Source organism: Quercus robur, chromosome 1 (assembly GCF_932294415.1).
Source record: "Quercus robur chromosome 1, dhQueRobu3.1, whole genome shotgun sequence".
Classification (NCBI taxonomy): Eukaryota; Viridiplantae; Streptophyta; class Magnoliopsida; order Fagales; family Fagaceae; genus Quercus; species Quercus robur.
The window spans coordinates 23,182,507-23,203,226 of NC_065534.1; the positions used below are offsets into that span (position 1 = coordinate 23,182,507).

A 20,720-nucleotide genomic window follows, 5' to 3' on the forward strand; every position below is an offset into this window, starting at 1 on the left:
GTTAATGGATCAGCAAACAGTTTTTGTTCAGAGTTCAGAGCACAAGAAATAACCATCCTGACACTACTGTCAAAAAGATATACTTGATTAGTAGATCCTCCTAAGTAATGTCATATTACAGATAATCATACAATTTTTTTTACAACTCATACTGTGACAAATTATGAAAATATTTTAATTATGCTAATTTAAGCAATTATTATAGGACATATTGTAGCTATAAAATTAGTTGTAATCTTATGTTATAACTTTACTTAATAAAATAAACATTACTACATATTTTGAAAATCTAATCGTTGAATTGCATGTTTTTTATGCTCTTAATATATATGTCAAATTTTGTGTCAATCAGATATTATTTATTATATAATCTATAAATTTATATTTTATGTTTGTAATTTAAACAATTTATTGATGACATGATTATTGATAATTAAATTTCTAGAAATTTTGCAAGCACAGAGGATATAAGAAGAAAATGTAATTTAATGTTAGATTTATCAAAATTCACCTCTAATAAAAAAAAATGTATTAAATAAGATTGTAATTTTAAGTTACAACTAATTTTATAGATAAACTTTGTCAATAATTATATATGATTTCTTTTTTCTTTTTCTTTTTTGTTCTTATAAAGATGCCTTAGCGAAAAAGTTGTCGTGCAGAATTTAATCATTCTGTTTATATTGTCAAATAGGAAGACCAGCAAATTATTTGTTTGAGAAAATTTGGTGAACGAAACGGTTAGGGGAAGAAGACAAAAACGTTTTCCCAACCGCCTTTTTATCTGTGGCCATACAAAAAATGCTGAGATTAATTGTCGGAAATTATAATTCTAGACTTGTGATTAGTAGAAGTTCTGCTTATTGCCCACAACGTTAGAACTTTTTCACTTTGCACACTCCCTTTTTTTTATTGTAATATAGTTGAAATTAAGAGCCATGGATGGTAGGTGTATGAGTTTTATTTCTTTACAATTAAGAAGTTACTAGGAACTTATATTACTACATAGCCACTACTTGCTCCTTGTTAGCGTTGGTCAGCCTAAAGACTCGTTGGCAAACCATAGTTTCACGTTGGTCAGCCCCTTTGTTGTAGCTGACGAACAGGCGTGTGTTTGGGTGGTCTCGCAATGGAGTTTCCCGAGGAGGTGGTCCCGATAGCAAGGATACCAGTGGTTAGTAATAGTTCCACCAGTAATTATTAATTGCTTAGAAAGAGAATAAATACATTTATCAGCTCATCATCTGTTTGCTTGTTCACACTTAGGTTAGGCACACACTAATTTGAAACATGGACTATGATGATATAGATTATGATGAAGGTTATAGCATGAAAGATATAGATTATAATTGGTCAAATAGTGATATGGATTATGAAACTGATTCTGATTCTGACAGTAAAATTGATGATTATAATTATAATGGTAACAAAAATAATTAGAGTACTTTAACAGAAGATAAAATCAACCGACAGACTAATAAACACAATAATAGTTTTTTAGACAGAATTAATAGAAAATTAGAATCTTTAGAAAATATTGACAGATCTGCTATATATACTAAAGTTGAAAAGAAAAATGATAGTTTTTTGGACCTCTATGAAAGAATGAAAGCTTTAAATTCACATTTTAAAAAAGAAATAGAATTTGGACCTCATCAAAGATCATCTTTTACAGAAACTATGACAGATAATTGGTATATAAATAATGATAAGAACTTACAGATGTTAAAAACAACTGACAGAAGAATTGATAAAGAAACTGGCCCTATTAAGGAAAGAGTAACACGTATAGAAGATAAAATAAAAGATCTCACAAAAGAAAGAAGTACTATAGAAAATGACAGACTAAAAGAAATGGTGGAAAAGCAAAATAATAGAGAAGTTTCTAGTTCAGTACAAATTATATGTAAAGAGCTAGACACAGATAGACAAAAGAACCTAATAGAGACAGACAAGAAAGAATCTCTACATGAGAAGCTAATAGATAATAATAAAGAAATAATAAAAAAAGGAATGGTAAAATAATAATAAAGAAATAATAAAAAAAGGAATGGTAAAAGAGATAAAAGAAGTGTTTGAAAGACAGAATAGTGAACAAACCAATTCAAAAGATGGAACTCTACATAAAGGATTAGATATAGGAAAAGACATAGTAAAACAAAGAAACATGACAAAGAAAGAGACAAAAGATGATAGTCCTAGAAATAATGATAATGGTTTGAAAGAATTGTATGAAAGAAAAAAGAATGAAATAATACGTAGGAAGTTAGATACAAAAGAGATAGAAAGAGATAGTGTAGTAAAAGCAAAAGAGGAAATAGTGAAAGAAGTAGTCAATAGAAAAGACAAAAAGTGTAATAGTTTAAGGGAAAAAATTGATGAAAGACTAGAATTAATTGAAAGATCTATAATAGATACCCAAAATGATAGTTTGACAGAATTAACTAAAAAAATGAAAATTCTAAATTCACCTTTAGAAATAGATAGAGAAAGAGACATAACAGTTTTAAATACTATTGAGTTATCAGATAATAAGAAAACTGACAGACATGTTAACAATACTATTTGTCATAAATGCAAAGGATATGGACATACTAAAAAACAATGTGACAGACATAATAGAATTGTTAAACAAATTAGTAAATTAGAATTTGAGAAAGATATTATAAAAGAATTAATGGAAATATTCAATGTTAGTCAAAAAGAAATAGATCAAATAAAGAAAGAGTTAAAATCAACCAATCCACTTAAGACTAATAAAAGAAAAAGACAACAAAAAGACATAATAATAAAACTGATAGAAAATCTACCAAATCACTATAATGACAAGAAAGAATATTTATTAAAATTGAAAGACTCTATAGAAATACCTATTGCTTGCATTAGGTGTAGGAAATATGGACACCATGTTACAGAATGCCGAAAGAAAGAGAAAGAAAAAGACAAGAAAGAAAAGGTAAAAATGAAAATAAAACAAGATGATGAAGAGATAAAACCAGTAGCTCTATAAGACTTAATGACAGAAGCAAAAATAGTAAAACAAGAAATTAAAGAAGAAAATCCGACGGACATAAATGAACATAATATTGTAAAAGAATTTTCTAATCCCATGATAGACCCCCTTGATCCTCCTACAGATAAAGAAGTTACAGATATTAATGTTTCAAACAATAGTAATAAATTTGATAGACAGAATTTCTTAAGTTTAATTGACAGAGTAATTTTCAAAAAATGGCATACAGAAATCACTATACAAGAAAGATTAATATCCTTAAAGTACTATAAAAAATCATCTGAAAGATTAATTCAGGCCAATGGAGAAAAACTAATAATTAATTATAAAATACCTATTGTTCATATATGCCATGATGGAATATATTTTGAGACAGTCTTTGTTTTAATTAAAGACCTTCTTTCTAAAATTATTTTAGAAATTCCTTTTATGACTTTAATTTATCCCTTTTTAGTGACAGATGAAGGAATTAAAACTAATATATTGGAAAAAGATATATTCTTTAAATTCATTGTACCACCTGTCTTGAAAGAAATACACTCTTCCAAAAAGGCTACTATTTTAACAGATATCAACGAAAGAGGAATCTATAGAACAGAAAGAAGTTTGTCATCTTTAAAGACAGAAATATTGCTTGTTAATCAATTGACAGAAAATGACAAAAAGAAAGTTAAACAAGACAAAGAGACAGAGATATGTTTTTATTTTCCTATTGCTTTTTTGCATAAAGTCCAATCTACAGAAGAACTCAGTAGAAAAGGCATAAAAGATGGAAATATGAATACAATCTTTTGTAATCAATATGCATGGACTAATAGTATATGGACTGACAGATGGCAACTTGAGACTATTGCCCCTACACCAAATATAGATGGTACAATTATTATTCCTTTTAATAATATTGACAGACATACTGATAGTCTCATAAGACTGATAGAAGTACTAAACAAAATAGTAATAAATGACAAATGTACACCCTTTATAGCATCTTTAAATATTCATATAACAGATATTTTAATAAAAGAATCTTTGACAGACTCTTCTTTATTAATCATTAAAGAAAATATTAATTGTGGTAATCTCTTGAATAATGACAGATTTAATCTCCCCATAGACAGAATTAATCCCCTGATAGATTGTCCTATTAATGAAAGACTTTATGAAGAGATATATAGTAGTACATGCATGGATAGAATCATACTAGATTTTAGAAATATCCTGAATATCACTTACCCTGACAGATCCCATCATGACTACTCTAATACTATTGCTACTCAACAAGAGCACAAAAGTGTACAAAGAAAAGTTTGTTTTATAAATGTTTTTCTTGTTTTTCTTATAAAATATTTCAAAAGAATTTCACAGAAAGATAGAGGCAAAAGAATTTCAAAAGAAGTTTTGACAGAAAATATTTGTTCCAAACATAATCCTTTTCCCAAAACCCAATTGCAGACTACCATGAGTAAAAGATTCTCTCAGAAAGACAAGGGCAAGGCACCAGCGGTGCAACCCAGAGGTTTCCGAAAGCCCTCAGTAAAAATTTCGGATATGCATGAAGGCGTCTCGATAGAGACAATATCCCTTCAGGATACGTTGCTAGCAGAGGCAATGTATTCATGTGGTAATAAAAGTGTAATTCTGCAAAAAGTGCTCGACAGTGATCTTATGTTTCAAGACGGAGAATTTACAGACCTTCCTCTTCATATTAAACTACTTCTTGATAATTTACAGGCAGCATTCACCCTCAGACAGAAACCCTTATTCCAAATGACCCTTCAGGCTTTGGAATTACATCTTGTTAGCACCGGGGCATTTATTGAAGCACTCGGTTGTCAACTCCCTGGTAAGGAGGATGGAGATTCAAGCTCCACAAAGACAGAACTACAGTCTCTAAAAAGCTATCTTATGGGAACAAGCTTTTCAAAGCTTCACCCTAAGATTCAGCAAAAAACGAGACTTGCTATTAGAACCTTACCCCTGAAATCCAACAGAATATATTAACTCATAAAGCTATAACAAGTTCTTATGACAGATGGATGTATCTTTTTAAAGTATTAATCTCTACAGCATTTATCAGAACAGAAGACATGACAGGTGATATATGGTTATCTCATAAGGCTAAATGGTATGACAGCTTTGGAAATTCAGACAGAGTTTATGAAAGAACAGGAGATATATTTAATCCCTACCCAGGATTACTTATCAACACAGAGACAGAGGATCCAGTAATCTGTGATCCCTTATGGTTATCTGAAATGCTAGAAGCAGGGTTTATCAGCAAATTAACCATTACTTCTGCAAATCAGATTAGTTTATTTCCCAGAGTCATCCAAGAAGCAGCACACAAATTGGAGGACTTAATTATATGAAGATGGAAATCTGGAGTACTCTTCTAGTTTGGGACACTAGCTATTATATGGAAGCTCAACCAGCACACATTTTAGTCCTTATCCATGATTGGTGTGGTATCCCTGAATATAACTGGTATACAGGAGATACTTATTTATTGATGATCCAGGTGCTCTGGCTCAAGAATGGTCTAATTTCATGAGTAATAAGATTTATGAAGTACAGAAAGAATTAGACAGAGGTTTCCATTTATATGGCTACACCGACAGGATAGCTGTGTATGGCCCAAGACCTTCAGCAGGAAGGCTCATTGGGAAAAGAAGGATTGTTAAAGATCCCAGATTGATGACAGCCAAGGATCATGTTCCTGTTTTCGTTCCTATTTCATATTGTGCCCTATGTAATGATTATGGAGTGCTCCACGAGCATGAGTAGTATGAGGATAACTCTAATCCGCTAGATTATGATAACTACGCGGATACAGATTGATAGACAGAAGGCACAGACAGACAGAATACTCTTCTGACAGACAACGATGATAGATCACTATTCATCGACGATAGATCACTATTCACTGGAGACAGATCACTATTCATCGACATGCATGAATAGCTTCCAGACAGATCCATTACAGTCCAGACAAATACAGACAGATCCAGAAAGATATTTTGACAGAATATTATTCACATGCAGATAAACTATTACTGTTTAAGATAGACTTTTACTGTTCAAGATTCTACCGACAGATTAACTTGAGTTAACTCAGGTTACTTTTGAAGACTTACCATGGTTCACTTCATCTATAAAAGGACAGACTCCAAAGACAGAAGATAGGTCCAAGTTTTAGGTCCAGATTTTAGGTCCAAAATTTCCATTTCAATTCCAAGGTCCAATAGATCCAAGATAGCTCTCTCCCTCAGAAAGACTTTACAGCTTTCCTTTTCCCTTTCCCTCTCCGAAAGACTTTTGTACTTTACTTTCTTTTTGTAATCTTGTAACTCTTCCTAGACAAATAATCTTGTAACCCTTCCTAGACAGATAATCTTGTAACCCTTTACAGATTTTACTTTGTAATCTTGTAACTCTTCAGACAGTGTTTATTTTCAAAGCTTGTAAGAAAGACAGAAGTTTTCAGTTTTAATCAAAGACAGAAGTATTTTCAAGTAAGATTTTATTTGTTTCAGTTTTCATATTCCATACTATGTTTTAATTTATTTTGACTATATCTATTTTGCTATCTTCTTCCTTATAAACTATTTTATCATTGTTTATGCTTCTATATTACTGCTGTGCTAAATGTATTAAATAAGATTGTAATTTTAAGTTACAACTAATTTTATAGATAAACTTTGTCAATAATTATATATGATTTTTTTTTTTTTTTTGTTCTTATAAAGATGTCTTAGCGAAAAAGTTGTCGTGCAGAATTTAATCATTCTGTTTATATTGTCAAATAGGAAGACCAGCAAATTATTTGTTTGAGAAAATTTGGTGAACGAAACGGTTAGGGGAAGAAGACAAAAACATTTTCCTGACCGCCTTTTTATCTGTGGCCATACAAAAAATGCTGAGATTAATTGTCGGAAATTATAATTCTGGACTTGTGATTAGTAGAAGTTCTGCTTATTGCCCACAACGTTAGAACTTTTTCACTTTGCACACTCCCTTTTTTTTATTGTAATATAGTTGAAATTAATTTCCCAAATATTATACCACATATTGTGCTTTATACCAAATATTAGACCATAAATATAATTACTTAGAAAACATTTTACAATGAACCTATATTGTATTTGTGCATTTCCCAAAGTGTCTATCATTTATTTATTTGGTAAATTACATAAGTTTTTTAGGGTACGTTTAGTAGACTGTAATAGATACTGTAATGTAATAACTATTCATATGGTTTAACTATACAGTTGTTTGGTTATAGTTTTATTACATGTAATAATCATTCCATATGAATCCTTATTCCTTAAAATCAGGAATAGTCATTCCTTATTAAAAGTTTTGAATTCCTATTCCCTTGCTAAATGTAATGGACTTTACTTAACAAGATTCCCAAAATCCCCCACTATCGGCATCTTCTCCAAAATTGCTTCTCTTTGCTCTGTCAACAAAAATCCCAAAATCCCCCACTACCCGCATCTACTCCAAAATTCCTTCTCTTTGCTCTGTTAACAAAATTCTCATAATCCCCCACTACCTGCATCTTTTCCAAAATTTCATCTCCTTCCTAAATTTTCTATCTCCCTCCTCTCTAAAATTTTATTTTCCTGCTACTAGAGATCTATTTATATGGGTATTGTCTTTTTCTCACCCTTAGTTGCTGCTCTCTCTTCTCAAGGAAGTTTTTTCTTTCTTTCTTCTCTTAGGTCTGCAATTTCCACAGGTATTGCTCCCTCTCTCTCTTCTTCTCTATTGTTTTCTGCTACTAGAGATCTATTTGTATGGGTACTTCCTTTTTCTCACCCTAAGTTGTTGCTCTCTCTTCTCAGGATTTTTTTTTCTACCCTTAGATTTGTAATTTCTATAGGTACTACCCTCTGTTTCTGTTATTCATAACAATTTCAGATTTGCCATATTTGATATTTGTATAGCTGTGAGGTTCTATGATATTGAGATTGGAAACAGTGACCTTGATCAGCTAGTCAATTTGGCAACAAAGCATATCAATGATATATATATATATATATATATATATATGTACGGCACCGAGGTACCCAGACTCAATTAGGCCCTGGGTTCAGGCCCAATAGCACGACCCCATTTTTCAAATCTCTACTTTAAACTACCTTCATAAACTACGAGTTTTAATCTCGTCCCCTAACCGGTGCTCAGCATAAATTTCCCGAACAACTAAGAAAGTATTTTATCTAGACATACCATAGGGTGCTCGGCAGTTCCAGGAAACATCACTATTGGGCATATTAGCTTGAGTTGGAACCAAGTTCCAAAGCCATAATCTCAGCATTCCACTCTCACCTAAACACTCACTTACAACAGATAATATTGGACCTTTGATTGCACTAACAATGACAGTAATCATGACCTCCCCACTAACTTAGAGCTATAAATAGAAGAAGTTGGAGAAGAAAAGGGGGTTCAGAAAAAAAAAAAGGGAAAAACAAGAGAGAGAGAGAGAGAGTGGGAATATTACTTTGAGTCTCTGTGTCGAGAACGACCTAAAGTAGGAAATCCTAAAACCCACCTCATAAATAAGTTGTGAGCCCAAGTGAAGTTAGGCCCAATAATTTCATTTCCGGCGCGCACAATTGGCACCCACCGTGGGGCTATCCTACGAAACTGTGGTTCGATTGAGACTCAAACACAGGAAATGTCCGAAGGGCATTCGGGAGGCCAAGCTGAGAGTAGATCGATAGGATCTTCTCGGGGTCCCACATGGCAGGAAAGAAGACAGAAAAGACGTGACGATAGGGAGTGTGTGCGAGGAGAAGAAGAATCTGGCCTGGGAGAAGGATCAGACCAGACTCAGTGAACAATGTCGGGTGCCTCGAGACACGGGCAACATAATGGTAGAGACCGAGAACTGGAGTGGTTGCGCAGCCTGGTAAGGGATCTAGAGTTGGAAGCAAGGGGTCGACGCCAGGGAAGGAACCGAAACAACCGAGAAAGGAGGGATGATAGCATGGGAAATCGAGGCGAAGAGGACTCTAGCCAATCCGGTCCCCGACAATTCCGGGACCGGTCACTTTCCCGAGAATCATGCCGACACAGGAACCACTCGCACTCCCGAGAGACGCGTCAGCACCGAAACCGTTCATGTTCACGTGGATATAACGACCGAGGCTCGGATTCACCAGAGGAACGGCGAACCCACAATGCTGCCATGGACGCCATGAGTCGGGCCTTACAAAGAGCTGCTCGGTCACCATTCTCAAATGAAATTGAACAGACCCCTATGCCGAGTCGGTTTACACGGCCGCCATTCAATTCCTACGATGGGAAAACGAATCCTGTGGAGCATGTCAGTCATTACATCCACATGATGTCCTTGCATGCACACGATGATGCGCTGATGTGTAAGGTATTCCCCTCTAGTCTCGGCTCCATGGCCTTAAGATGGTTCAATGGATTACGAAAAGGTTCCATTTACAGCTTCGTCGAGCTAATCCAAGAGTTCGGCACTCGATTCGTGACGTGCAGCCGAGTGCCGCAACCGGTGGACGCGCTACTTTCCATAAAAATAAGGGTCGGTGAAACCCTTTTGAGTTATGCCAGTCGATATTGGGAACTATACAATGAGATCGGTCTGGGAAATGAGAAGATTGCAGCAAGCACCTTCAGGATGGGGCTTCCCGAAGATTCCGAACTACGGGAGTCGCTGATGAAAAGACCTCCCGAGGATATGAGGCAACTTATGAGGCGTATTGAGGAGTATAAGCGTTTCGAAGATGATCGGCTGCAGAATAAGGGGAAGGCCCCGTTGCCCGATAGATCTCGATAGGGGATTATTCCAATAAGACCAAAAAAGGATTTCAGGATGCAGGAATCAGAAGCGCAAATTGAAGGAGTGAATGTGGCATTCAAAGAACCGGTGCATAAAAGTCTAGATCGGATTAAGAACGAGTCGTTCTTCAGGTGGCCGAACAAGATGGGGGGCGACCCATCTCGGAGGAATCAAAACTTGTACTGCACATACCACATAGACAAAAGGCACACCACCGAGCAATGTCGAGTATTAAAAGATAATCTGGGGCAACTAGTAAAGGCAAGGTATTTGAAAGAGTTCGTAGTGGATTCCGGTAACCGAGATGCCGGCCAGGGTGCTCTGCAGAAAGGGAATCCCCTCCCACCACCGTTGGGAGTGATCGAGGTTATCCACGCTGCCCCGAGGAGTGCGGCCACAGTTAGAAGAGTATTGACAGTGGCCTGCGCGGAGGGACAATCACCCGAGAAAAGGATGAAAGTTGGTCGGCTGACAATCTCTTTTGACGAGGAAGATTTAGAGGTGACGATCCAACCTCATGATGATGCATTGGTAGTAACAGCACGGATAAACGGCTTCTTGGTGAAAGGAGTGATGATAGACCAGGGAAGCGGAGCTGATGTAATGTACCCAGATTTGTTCGAGGGGCTCGAATTAAAGAATCAGGACTTGGTGAAATATGATACGCCGTTGGTCTCGTTTGACGAAAAATTGGTGATTCCCAAAGGTCAAATTTTTCTCTCGGTGAATATGGAAGGTAAGGAAGTAATGGTGACCTTCATAGTAGTCAGGTCGTTCTCGCCGTACACTGCAATCCTAAGAAGGTCGTGGATTCACGCAATGAAGGCTATTCCGTCCACCCTGCACGTGAAAGTTAAATTTCCCACCGAGTATGGAGTTGTCGTGGTACGGGGAAACCAGCGAGTGGCTAGGCAGTGTCTGGTCACCGCGGTCAGGTGGAAGGGCGAACAAGTTGGACAAACAGAATCCACCGAAATAGCAACTTTATAGCAATTACAGAAGCCCCGAGGAGAAACAGGGGCAGATTGTGCCGATGAGGTTTTGAAGGTTAGAATTTTTCCAGATACTGACAGGTATTTCCAAATAGGCACGAGCATGAATGACCGAGAGAAGGTAAAGATGTTGTTATTCCTTTTGCAGAATGTGGATGTCTTTGCTTGGAGTTCGTACGAAGTGCCTGGCGTAGATCCCAAGTTCATTATCCATAAGCTCAACGTGGACCCATCATTCCCCCCAAAAAAGCAAAGGCCGAGAAGAGCATCAAAGGAGCATGTTGACGCGGTAAACTTGGAAGTCCAAAGGCTGAAGGAAGCAAGAGTGATAAGAGAAATATTCTTCCTGGAATGGTTAGCGAATACAGTGATAGTGAAGAAAAAGAATGGTAAATGGAGAGATTGTGTAGATTTCACGGACTTAAATCGAGCATGTCCTAAAGATCCGTTCCTAATGCCCAAGATTGATCAATTGGTAGATGCTACATATGGGCACCCGAGGATGAGTTTCTTGGACGCTTTTCAGGGGTATCACCAGATTGCCCTGGCACCCGAGGACCGAGAAAAGACAGCATTCATTTCCCCGGATGCAAACTATCACTATGAAGTCATGCCATTTGGGTTGAAGAATGCCAGAGCCACTTACCAGCAGATGATGACGAGAATGTTCCGAGAGAAAATTGGGTGCACGGTAGAAGTGTACATTGACGATATGGTGGTAAAGAGTAAACAGGAACCATGACATACAGAAGATCTCCGGGGAGTATTTGAGGTACTTCAGCAGCATAAGTTGCGCCTGAACGTCGAGAAGTGTACTTTCGGTGTGGGGGCTAGTAAGTTTTTGGGGTATCTGATCTCTACTTGGGGGGATAGAGGCCAATCCCAACCAGATAGAGGCCGTAAATTGCCTTAGACCGCCGAGCAATCCCAAGGAAGTACAAGTATTAACCGGGATGTTAGCCACACTAAATTGATTCATCTCCAAATTTGCTGATCGCTGCAGACCATTTTATCAACTTCTGAAGAAATGGAAGGGGTTTCAGTGGGATGAGGAATGTGACAAGGCCTTTCGAGACCTGAAGGAGTATCTGACGCAAGCGCCCATGTTAACGGCCCCGGAGTCCAGAGAAGATTTGTTCATGTACCTATTGGTGTCCGATCACGCCGTGAGCGCTGTATTGCTAAGGGACCGAGGAGTGCAGCAACCGGTGTATTACATAAGCAAAACCTTGGTAGATGCTGAGACGAGATATTTGCCTTTGGAGAAGTTAGTGTTGGCTCTGGTGCACACAATGAGAAAGTTGCCGCATTACTTTCAGGCTCATACTGTGTTCGTCCTCACCGAGTATCCCCTGCAATCGTTGTTAAAAAGATCAGACTTCACGGGTCGAATAGCTAAGTGGGGAACTCGGTTAGGGTCATTCGACATAATGTATAGGCCATGAAGCTCGATGAAGGGACAGGTTCTTGCTGATTTCATTGCAAAATTCACCCCTAAGAACGATGGGAAGATAATCTGTAATGTAGAGAATCGCCCGTGGAAGGTGTTTGTGAACGGCGCTTCGAATGCTATGGTGGGGGCCGGAGTTGGTATTGTCATAATCACCCTGGAGAGCATACGACTGGAGCATTCCTTCAGATTGGGATTCAAAGCCTCTAACAATGAAGCCGAATACGAGACCTTTCTAGTTGGATTGAAGGCCGTATTGTGCCTGGGCGCGAAGGATGTGGAGATTTATTCAGATTCTCGACTGGTTGTTTATCAGATCCTGGGAAGCTTTGAAGCTCGGGACTCTCAGATGAAAGCTTATCTAAGCGCAGCTAAGCAAATCATTGGCAAGTTTGGGACAGTGAAGGTAGCCTAGGTAGGTCGAGCATAAAACAAACACGCTGACTCACTGGCCACGTTGGCCTCGTCGACTACCAAGGAGATTCCTCGGCTCATCAAAATAGAACTTATAAGGGAGCCAAGTATCAGTATGGAAGATAACTGTAACCCCGCCGGGGCTGATGTGGCCGTGGTATCAATAACCAAGCCGTGTTAGATGAACCCAATCATAGACTTCCTAGCCGGGGATAAAGTTCCGAACGATGAAAAAGAGGCTAAAAAGATTCGTCGAGTGGCTCCCCGGTATTGGCTATCGGCAGATCGCAAATTGTATCGGAGGTCTTTCGGAGGCCTGTACCTTTTATGCTTACATCCCGATAAAGTAAATGAACTTCTGACCGAGCTGCATGACGGAGTGTGTGGTGGTCATGTTGGGGGGCGATCGTTAGCACACAGGGCAATGACCCAAGGGTTTTGGTGGCCGCAGATGCAAAAGGATGTAGCGGAATATGTCCGAAAGTGTGAAAAATTCCAAAAACATACCCCTCTAATCCACCAGCCGGCAGGTCGTCTAAACCACGTCAACAGTCCATGGCCGTTTGCACAATGGGGGCTGGACATCCTCGGCCCTTTTCCCCGAGCAATAGGTAACCGCCAATTCGTGTTGGTGGCGGTTGATTATTTCACAAAATGGGCGGAAACTGAGGCCCTGGCCAATATCCGGGATGTGGACGTGAAGAAGTTTGTATGGAAAAACATAGTCACAAGGTTTAGGGTGCCGAACTCACTGATATCAGACAATGGGCTACAGTTTGATAGCAAAGCTTTCCGAACCTTTTGCAGCGATCTCGGCATTAAGAACAAATATTCTACCCCGGCGTACCCTCAAAGCAATGGCCAAGCTAAGGCAGTGAACAAGACCATTTTGAACGGGTTGAAGAGAAGGTTGGACGGGGCAAAAGGGAGGTGGGCCAAAGAGTTACCTAATGTTTTGTGGGTTTACCGTACAACTCTCAGAAGATCCACGGGGGAGACCCCGTTCTCCTTGACATATGGGGCAGAAGCCGTGATACTGACCGAAGTGAGTTAGTGCAGTGCACAAGTCGCGGGATTTGAACCCATCCAAAACGACGGTAATGATGGAGCACTTGGATTGGTTAGAAGAGTGCCGGGAAGCAGCAACCATACGGTTCGCAGAGTATCAACAGAGACTCGCCCAAAGATACAATCGAGATGTAAAAGGTAGGGAATTCAACGCCGGGGACTTGGTGCTGAGAAAGGTCGTAGGAAATATACGGGATGTAGGTGCAAGGAAGTTAGCACAAATGTGGGAGGGACCGTACAGAGTTACCGCCATTGCAAGTGCGAGGGCTTACTACCTAGAAGACCTTGACGAGAGGCCAATCCCCCGGCCATGGAATGTCCACAACCTAAAGAAGTTTTATCTATGACCATTCATGCACAAAAACGTAAGTCCAAATCTTATACTCCGCTGTAATCAATTTAATGATGAAGTTACTTGTCTAAGCTATTTCCGATTTCGTTATTGCACTTTAAGTAATTACATATTTAGTACGAATGGAAAACACTAAGGACAGAAACCTCATTCTCGGTTCGATCAAAATCGCCGAACAGGTGAAAACCTTATCATTATTACAAAAACTCTAAGGACAGAAACCTCATTCTCGGTTCGATCAAAATCACCGAGTAGGTGGAAACCTTATCATTCTTACAAAAAACTCTAAGGACAGAAACCTCATTCTCGGTTAGATCAGAATCGCCGAGCAGGTGGAAACCTTATCATTCTTACAAAAAACTCTAAGGACAGAAACCTCATTCTCGATTCGATCAAAATCGCGGAGCAGGTGGAAACCTTTTCATTCTTACAAAAACTCTAAGGACAGAAACCTCATTCTCGGTTCAATCAAAATCACCGAGCAGGTGGAAACCTTATCATTCTTACAAAAAACTCTAAGGACAGAAACCTCATTTTTGGTTCAATCAAAATTGCCGAATTGGTGAGAATTGTACACCAGGGTTTGAGGTACCATGTCGTTCACATTCTCAGGAAAACAAACATACGTTGTATAAACACAATATATTGGGGCTCGATTTAACCCACCGTGCAGGCAATTCCCGGCCAAACATGCGAAAGAATAAATAGCAACAACAAAAATAGATGAAGAAAGGCAACACCGAAGATCAAAGTAAAGCACTCACAGGCATGGTCCAAACAAACACACAACGAATAGATAGTCATTCAAATAAAGTTAAAAGCAGAATTAATGTCTCATCGCCAAAACTTGGCAACTGTGTACGGGTCATCCCCGCGAAATAAATAAGTTGTTCAGTCACCACAGCCTGGTGACGTAGGCAAATTTACCAAGTAATAAAAAAAAAATGCAGTAAAAAGAAGTAAAAGCATGAGAAAAGCAGTACGGCAAGTAACTTAGTCAGGTGGAGGGTCTAGTCTGATCTACTACTTCGAGCTGCTACTGGTCGGCCACGGGAAAGTGTAGGTCCCCATCGAGCTGATCTTGGGCATTCGGGATGCTGGTGGCTTCCATTTCATCTGGCTCTGCATGAGCGTCGATCTGTTCCCCCAGCTTCCTCATACTTGCTGTTTCCTCCTCCTCAACGGGCACTGGGGGATCCTACACGACAGTGACAGAGCTCGGAAAGGGAATCTAGCCGGGATCTCTCAGAAGGGAATCCTTGGGAACCCCTAAAACTTGTAAAGCAGCAAACCACCTGGCCTCAAAACCTAGCCTTCGAGCTTGGTTCACCACTGGTTTCGCAGAATTCTCGGCATCGGCAAACCCTTTGTTGTACCATTTTTCTTCGCAAGCCTCCAAAGCCGCCCTCAGGTCGGCAAGTTCCTCGGCTTGGGCCGTGTTTAAGCTAATTGCTTGGGCCAGCTTGACATCTGTTTCATTCTACTTAGCCAGGAGTTCCGCGCACCTCTTCTCCGCCAAAGTTCTATTCTTCTCCACAACAGCAGCCTTCTTCTCGGCAGAATCAGCTGCCTTTAGTTTTTCCTTAGCCGTTTTGACAGCTGTCTCCCGTGCCTCCCTCTCTCGATCAACCTCCTCGGCAAGATCCTTTGCACGACCACCCAGAATATGGGCCAATTGAGCAGCCTAACAAAGACAGAAATTAGTATGACAACGAAATGAAGAGGATGATAAGTAATTGACAAATAGAAAGTTACCGAGATAGTATGCCACTGTAACCTGTGCCCCACGGACTCCTCTGACCCTTCTTCGAAGGCATGTACATCATCGGGCAGAAGGAGACCTGTGGCCAAGGTCTGAACAATACGGCCCCCCTCGCCTTTCTTGCACATCCGCACACAGGCAATTGAAGGCAGAGGCTTGTTGTCCAGCAGAAACTTAGGCTTCCACGCCGGCGCGGCTTGAGAGGAGGACGCAACGCCCAGCCCGACCCGGGTTTGCGGCTCGTGAATGACAATACCTCCTATTGGTTGGGGAGGAGTCTGAGTGGCTACATCTCTCGGACCCGTGGGCAGCTGATCGGCGGCCCTCTGCCTTTTCCGAGCTTGTCCAGCTTGAGGAGAGGGTGGAGGGGGAGGTGCCTAGGTTTGGCTCTGAGAGGGTGGGGGCTGAATGGCTTGCCGCGCACCGGGTACGAAACAATCAATGGTCATGGTCTTCCTGGTCACCATGTCTTCACCAAGAAAGGAATCAGTGGCCAACAAGTTGGTTACGTCAATTGCAAAGTGCTCGGCTTCCTCTACAGGAGCCTCGGGTTCAACAGGGTTCTCGGGGTGAGCAGGTCGTTGAACAAGAGCTTTTTCTTGGATAGCCTCGTGAGCTAACTCTCGAAGACGCCAAGACACGCGCTCCGTAGACTCGTCCCGCAGACGCACTAGCTCGTCTGAGCAGGTGTAATGCTTTCCAAATTCCCTCGCCTCGCCAATTGTAAGCTTCGGCGATAGAAAATTTACGTACCGAACGTCTATGTACGACAAAAGTGGGCTGTCAACTAACAACGCCTGTTTGAAGGACTGCCAGGTAGAATAAACTGGTTCGACCTCGAGGATCAGATGTGAGGCTCAGAGCTGTCCATCCCAATGCTCAAATATCTCAGACCGAAGGATGAAATTCAAGTCTCTAACGTGGACTGTCCTAATGTCCGGGACGAACAGCTTACCCTCTGCAAAGGAATGAGATACGATATCAACAACCAGTAATAAAAAGTTACTTCAATAAAAAATAAAAAATAAAAATAAAAATAAAAAGAAGAAGAAGAAGAAGAAGAAACAGTTAAGTCAGAGATTGGTACGAACCCACTTCACGCCGTGAAAAGGGGCAGGGGATCTCCCCGGCAAACCAGTTGCCGCGCACCCGGACAAACTCCCCGGCCGAGTTCCTATTCGAATCAGGTAGGCATGATATCAGCCGTACCCGATTATCCCTAGTTTTTAAGTTATAGTTGGAAGTTTTATTCCCACAGAGACTGTACATGTGGTTTATGTCATGGTGATCCAACTGTAAATCAAATGTGTGGTTCAACCTACTAACGCAGCTAACTACCCGGTAAAAATTGGAAGGGAGCTGGTCGGGGCACAGCCCATAGTACCTAAGTGTGCTGGTCAAAAAAGGGTCCACGGGGAACCTAACCCCACCCTTTAGAACTGCCATTAAAGGAAAAAAAGTTGTACCATGCCCTCTGTGGAGAGCGATTTCGCTCTCGTGGCAGTAAGCCACTTCACGTCACCGGGGATATTAAACTTTTGCCTAAAGGTGGCCAAAGCCGCCGGGGCCTCCAGGAGAAAAGAAAAACCCATTTTTGAAATCTAATACTAAGAGAGAGAACTCGTAGTAGAAGTTGAAGAAAAGGAAAGGGAAGAGAACTTACTTTGGGCTCTAAGGAAGAAATGGACTCTGGGTTGGTGAGTAAGCGCTCAAAGGAGTGATCGGCAAAGAGTATGCTCAAGAAATAGGAAGTGAAAAGTGAAAGAATGTTCTAAAGAGAACTATTTATAGGAGTAGAAGAGGACATGGGAACGTTTAATCAGCAATAAATAGGCATGATTCACGAAAAACCCTACGAATGCCAATGATAACCGACAGGCGTGCCGCCTCGGTTCACAAACCGTCAGGCAATAATGACAACTGAACCTGACGCTCCAGAATAGCGCGTCTTTTGAGAAGAGCATTAATGGGAAGCCATAACCGCATGAGTCCCTAGCTGTAGGGCTTTCGAAACAAGAGGGCCTAGTCGGTTCCTTGATTCTTCCCGGCAGCCAGGCATGAATCAAGAGGGGGCTAATGTATGGCACCAAGGTACCCAGACTCAATTGGGCCATGGGTTCAGGCCCAATAGCACGGCCCTATTTTTCAAATATTTGCTTTAAACTACCTTCATAAACTGCGAGTTTTAATCTCGTCCCCTAATCAATGCTCGGCATAAATTTCCCAAACAACTAAGAAAGTCTTTTATCCAGACATATCATAGGGTGCTCGGCAGTTCCGGGAAACATCACTACCGAGCATATTAGCTTGAGTTGAAACCAAGTTCCAAAGCCATAATCTCAGCATTCCACTCTCACCTAAACACCCACTTACAACAGATAATATTGGACCTTTGATTGCACTAACAATGGCAGTAATCATAACCTCCCCACTTAGAGCTATAAATAGAAGAAGTTGGGGAAGAAAAGGTGGTTCAGAAAAAAAGAGGGAAAAACAAGAGAGAGAGAGAGAGAGTGGGAATATTACTTTGAGTCTCTGTGCCAAGAACGACCCAAAGTAGGAAATCCTAAAACTCACCTCATAAATAATTTGTGAGCCCAAGTGAAGTTAGGCCCAATAATTTCATTTCCGGCGCACACAATATATATATTAACAAAATATATTTATTCAATTGTCCATTTTGGCATTATATTTAGGAGTATATATATTAACGTGTCTAATATATAGCAAAATGTAATCAATGGGGTGACTTTAAACAATCAAAATTCTGAAATTCAAAATCAGTTAATTAATATTAGGAGGCAGAGAGTTGAAAGTTATCTATTGAAGTGTGGGTCTATGTCAAAGTTATTTATTGAAGTATGAACATTACTCTCAAGGAATTTGGAGGTGGGTTACCCCCGCACTTGGTACTCAGGTCATTCATATTTAATATTCTATTTTAATTATCATCTTGTTCAATTATTTAAATTGTATACAAATTTTATTAATGGTATTGTGAATGGAGTGCATGGAGAACCAATTCGACAAATGAAAAGTTTAATATGTTGAGAAATAGGAGAGAAATATGGTTTAATAATATAATACTTTGATTTATGATTTTTTTCATGTATTGTTTTCTTGAGTTAATAAAGTTTTACAGGTGATAGTGTTTGTTGGGCAAATTTTACAGGTGTGAGACATGAGCATGACCATTAAAGATTTTACCAACTTCCCACCCCTAGACACGTAGAGAAGCAAAACTTGTTTAAGAGAGAAGAAGACAAGTTAATTTTAATGCAATAAAATGAAAGCAACTTTATTATTAAAATATATATATATATATATATATATGTATATACATTTTTTTTTTCATTAGAGGTCTCCATTCAGGATTGGGTTCATTAAAGTAATTCTCATAAAAAATGAATTTAATATAATAAGGGCATTTTAGGCAATTTGATTTGAAATGCATTCATTACACCGTCTTAAGATGTTGTACCAAAAATGTGGAATACAGATTCAGGGTTCTATTACTATAGGGTTACCAAACAACTAAATAGGAATAATTATTATATTACAACATCTTGCATTCCTTGTAATATCTATTTTTTATTCCTATATAATCATCATTACAGTCTATCATTAGAGTTTGGGATTGTTTCAAATTAAATCCTTTTTTTTATAAAAAATTATAATAAAATTATATAATCCACGTTGTGTTTGTGCCAAGTGGACACCCTCACTTTTTTTTTCTTCATTTTCTTCTTCTTATGTCATATGACACATTATAAGTACCTTAAAATAGGGGTTAAATGCAAAGAGAGTCCCTATAGTACGAGTCATTATGAAACACTCTCTATGTACAAAAATTAACCTTCTAAATCTTTATGTATTTAAAATGATGTAATTGACCATTTTATTAGATTCATATCACTTTTATTAGACGAAAAATAAACACGTGAAGTCGTGAACATATGTGTTTAGCAGGACTTAGTTGTTGTACACTTGTTTTGGCTTGCATGGTCATCTTTCATCCAATAAAAATGACAAAAGTCTTAACAAAAGGGGCAATTGCGTTATTATAAATGTCATAAAGGTTTAAAATGTCAATTTTGTAGCATATATGGTGTGTTTGATAATGAACCATACCTGATACCACAAGGGGTATCTTTATAATTGACACTTTATTTCAAAGTTTTAACTACTTCCACTAAAATTCTACTACCAAGAGTTTCTATAAATTGTGTACTATTTATATATTTTTTAATAATCTACCAATTGTTTTGTTTTTAATAATAAATATTGGGAAGTATATGACCCACTTGTACATGCCACTCAATGTAAGTATTATAAATTGCAGAACATAATTTCACCATGTGAATTTTTATAATATATGAAAACCACAAAGGATCCAAATAAGTTGGCAAATGCGCACGAGAATCACAATTGTGTGCTTCCAGTCAAAATCACTTCAGTCCCATCGAAGTTAGACACTAGACTACTCAAGCACAGCCTTCTCTCCCCACCCCCACCAACCAACCAACACCCACCCCCCACCCCCCAATAAAATTATGAAAATAAAAATCTGGTGTTAAATACTTATTGAGTTCTAATTAACTCAATTTGTAAAAAAAATTATGGTTGAATAAAATATTTTAAGTTCAATCCTCGTTTACAGAAAAAACAGATTGGTGTCTTGGTCTTATCATGACTACACATACCTTTTGACTTAACAGTAACATTATTACACTACTTAAAAAAGATTTATTTTATTTTATATTCTTTTTTTCTAAACAAGCTTTACCTAGATCCCTAATGATAACACTTAAACTCTCTCTGTTTGGTTTTGAAATGAAATTATGCGAAC

The 20,720-nt window shown here is 38.9% G+C and overlaps 1 protein-coding gene across 1 annotated transcript; it reads left to right on the top strand.

Annotated features, from left to right (window-relative positions):
* The first annotated feature begins 9,866 nt into the window (after positions 1-9,866).
* Positions 9,867-10,823, top strand: LOC126689524 (uncharacterized). The gene has a single exon (XM_050384797.1). The coding sequence runs from the start codon at positions 9,867-9,869 to the stop codon at positions 10,821-10,823; it is 957 nt and encodes a 318-aa protein (XP_050240754.1).
* The last annotated feature ends 9,897 nt before the right edge of the window (positions 10,824-20,720 follow it).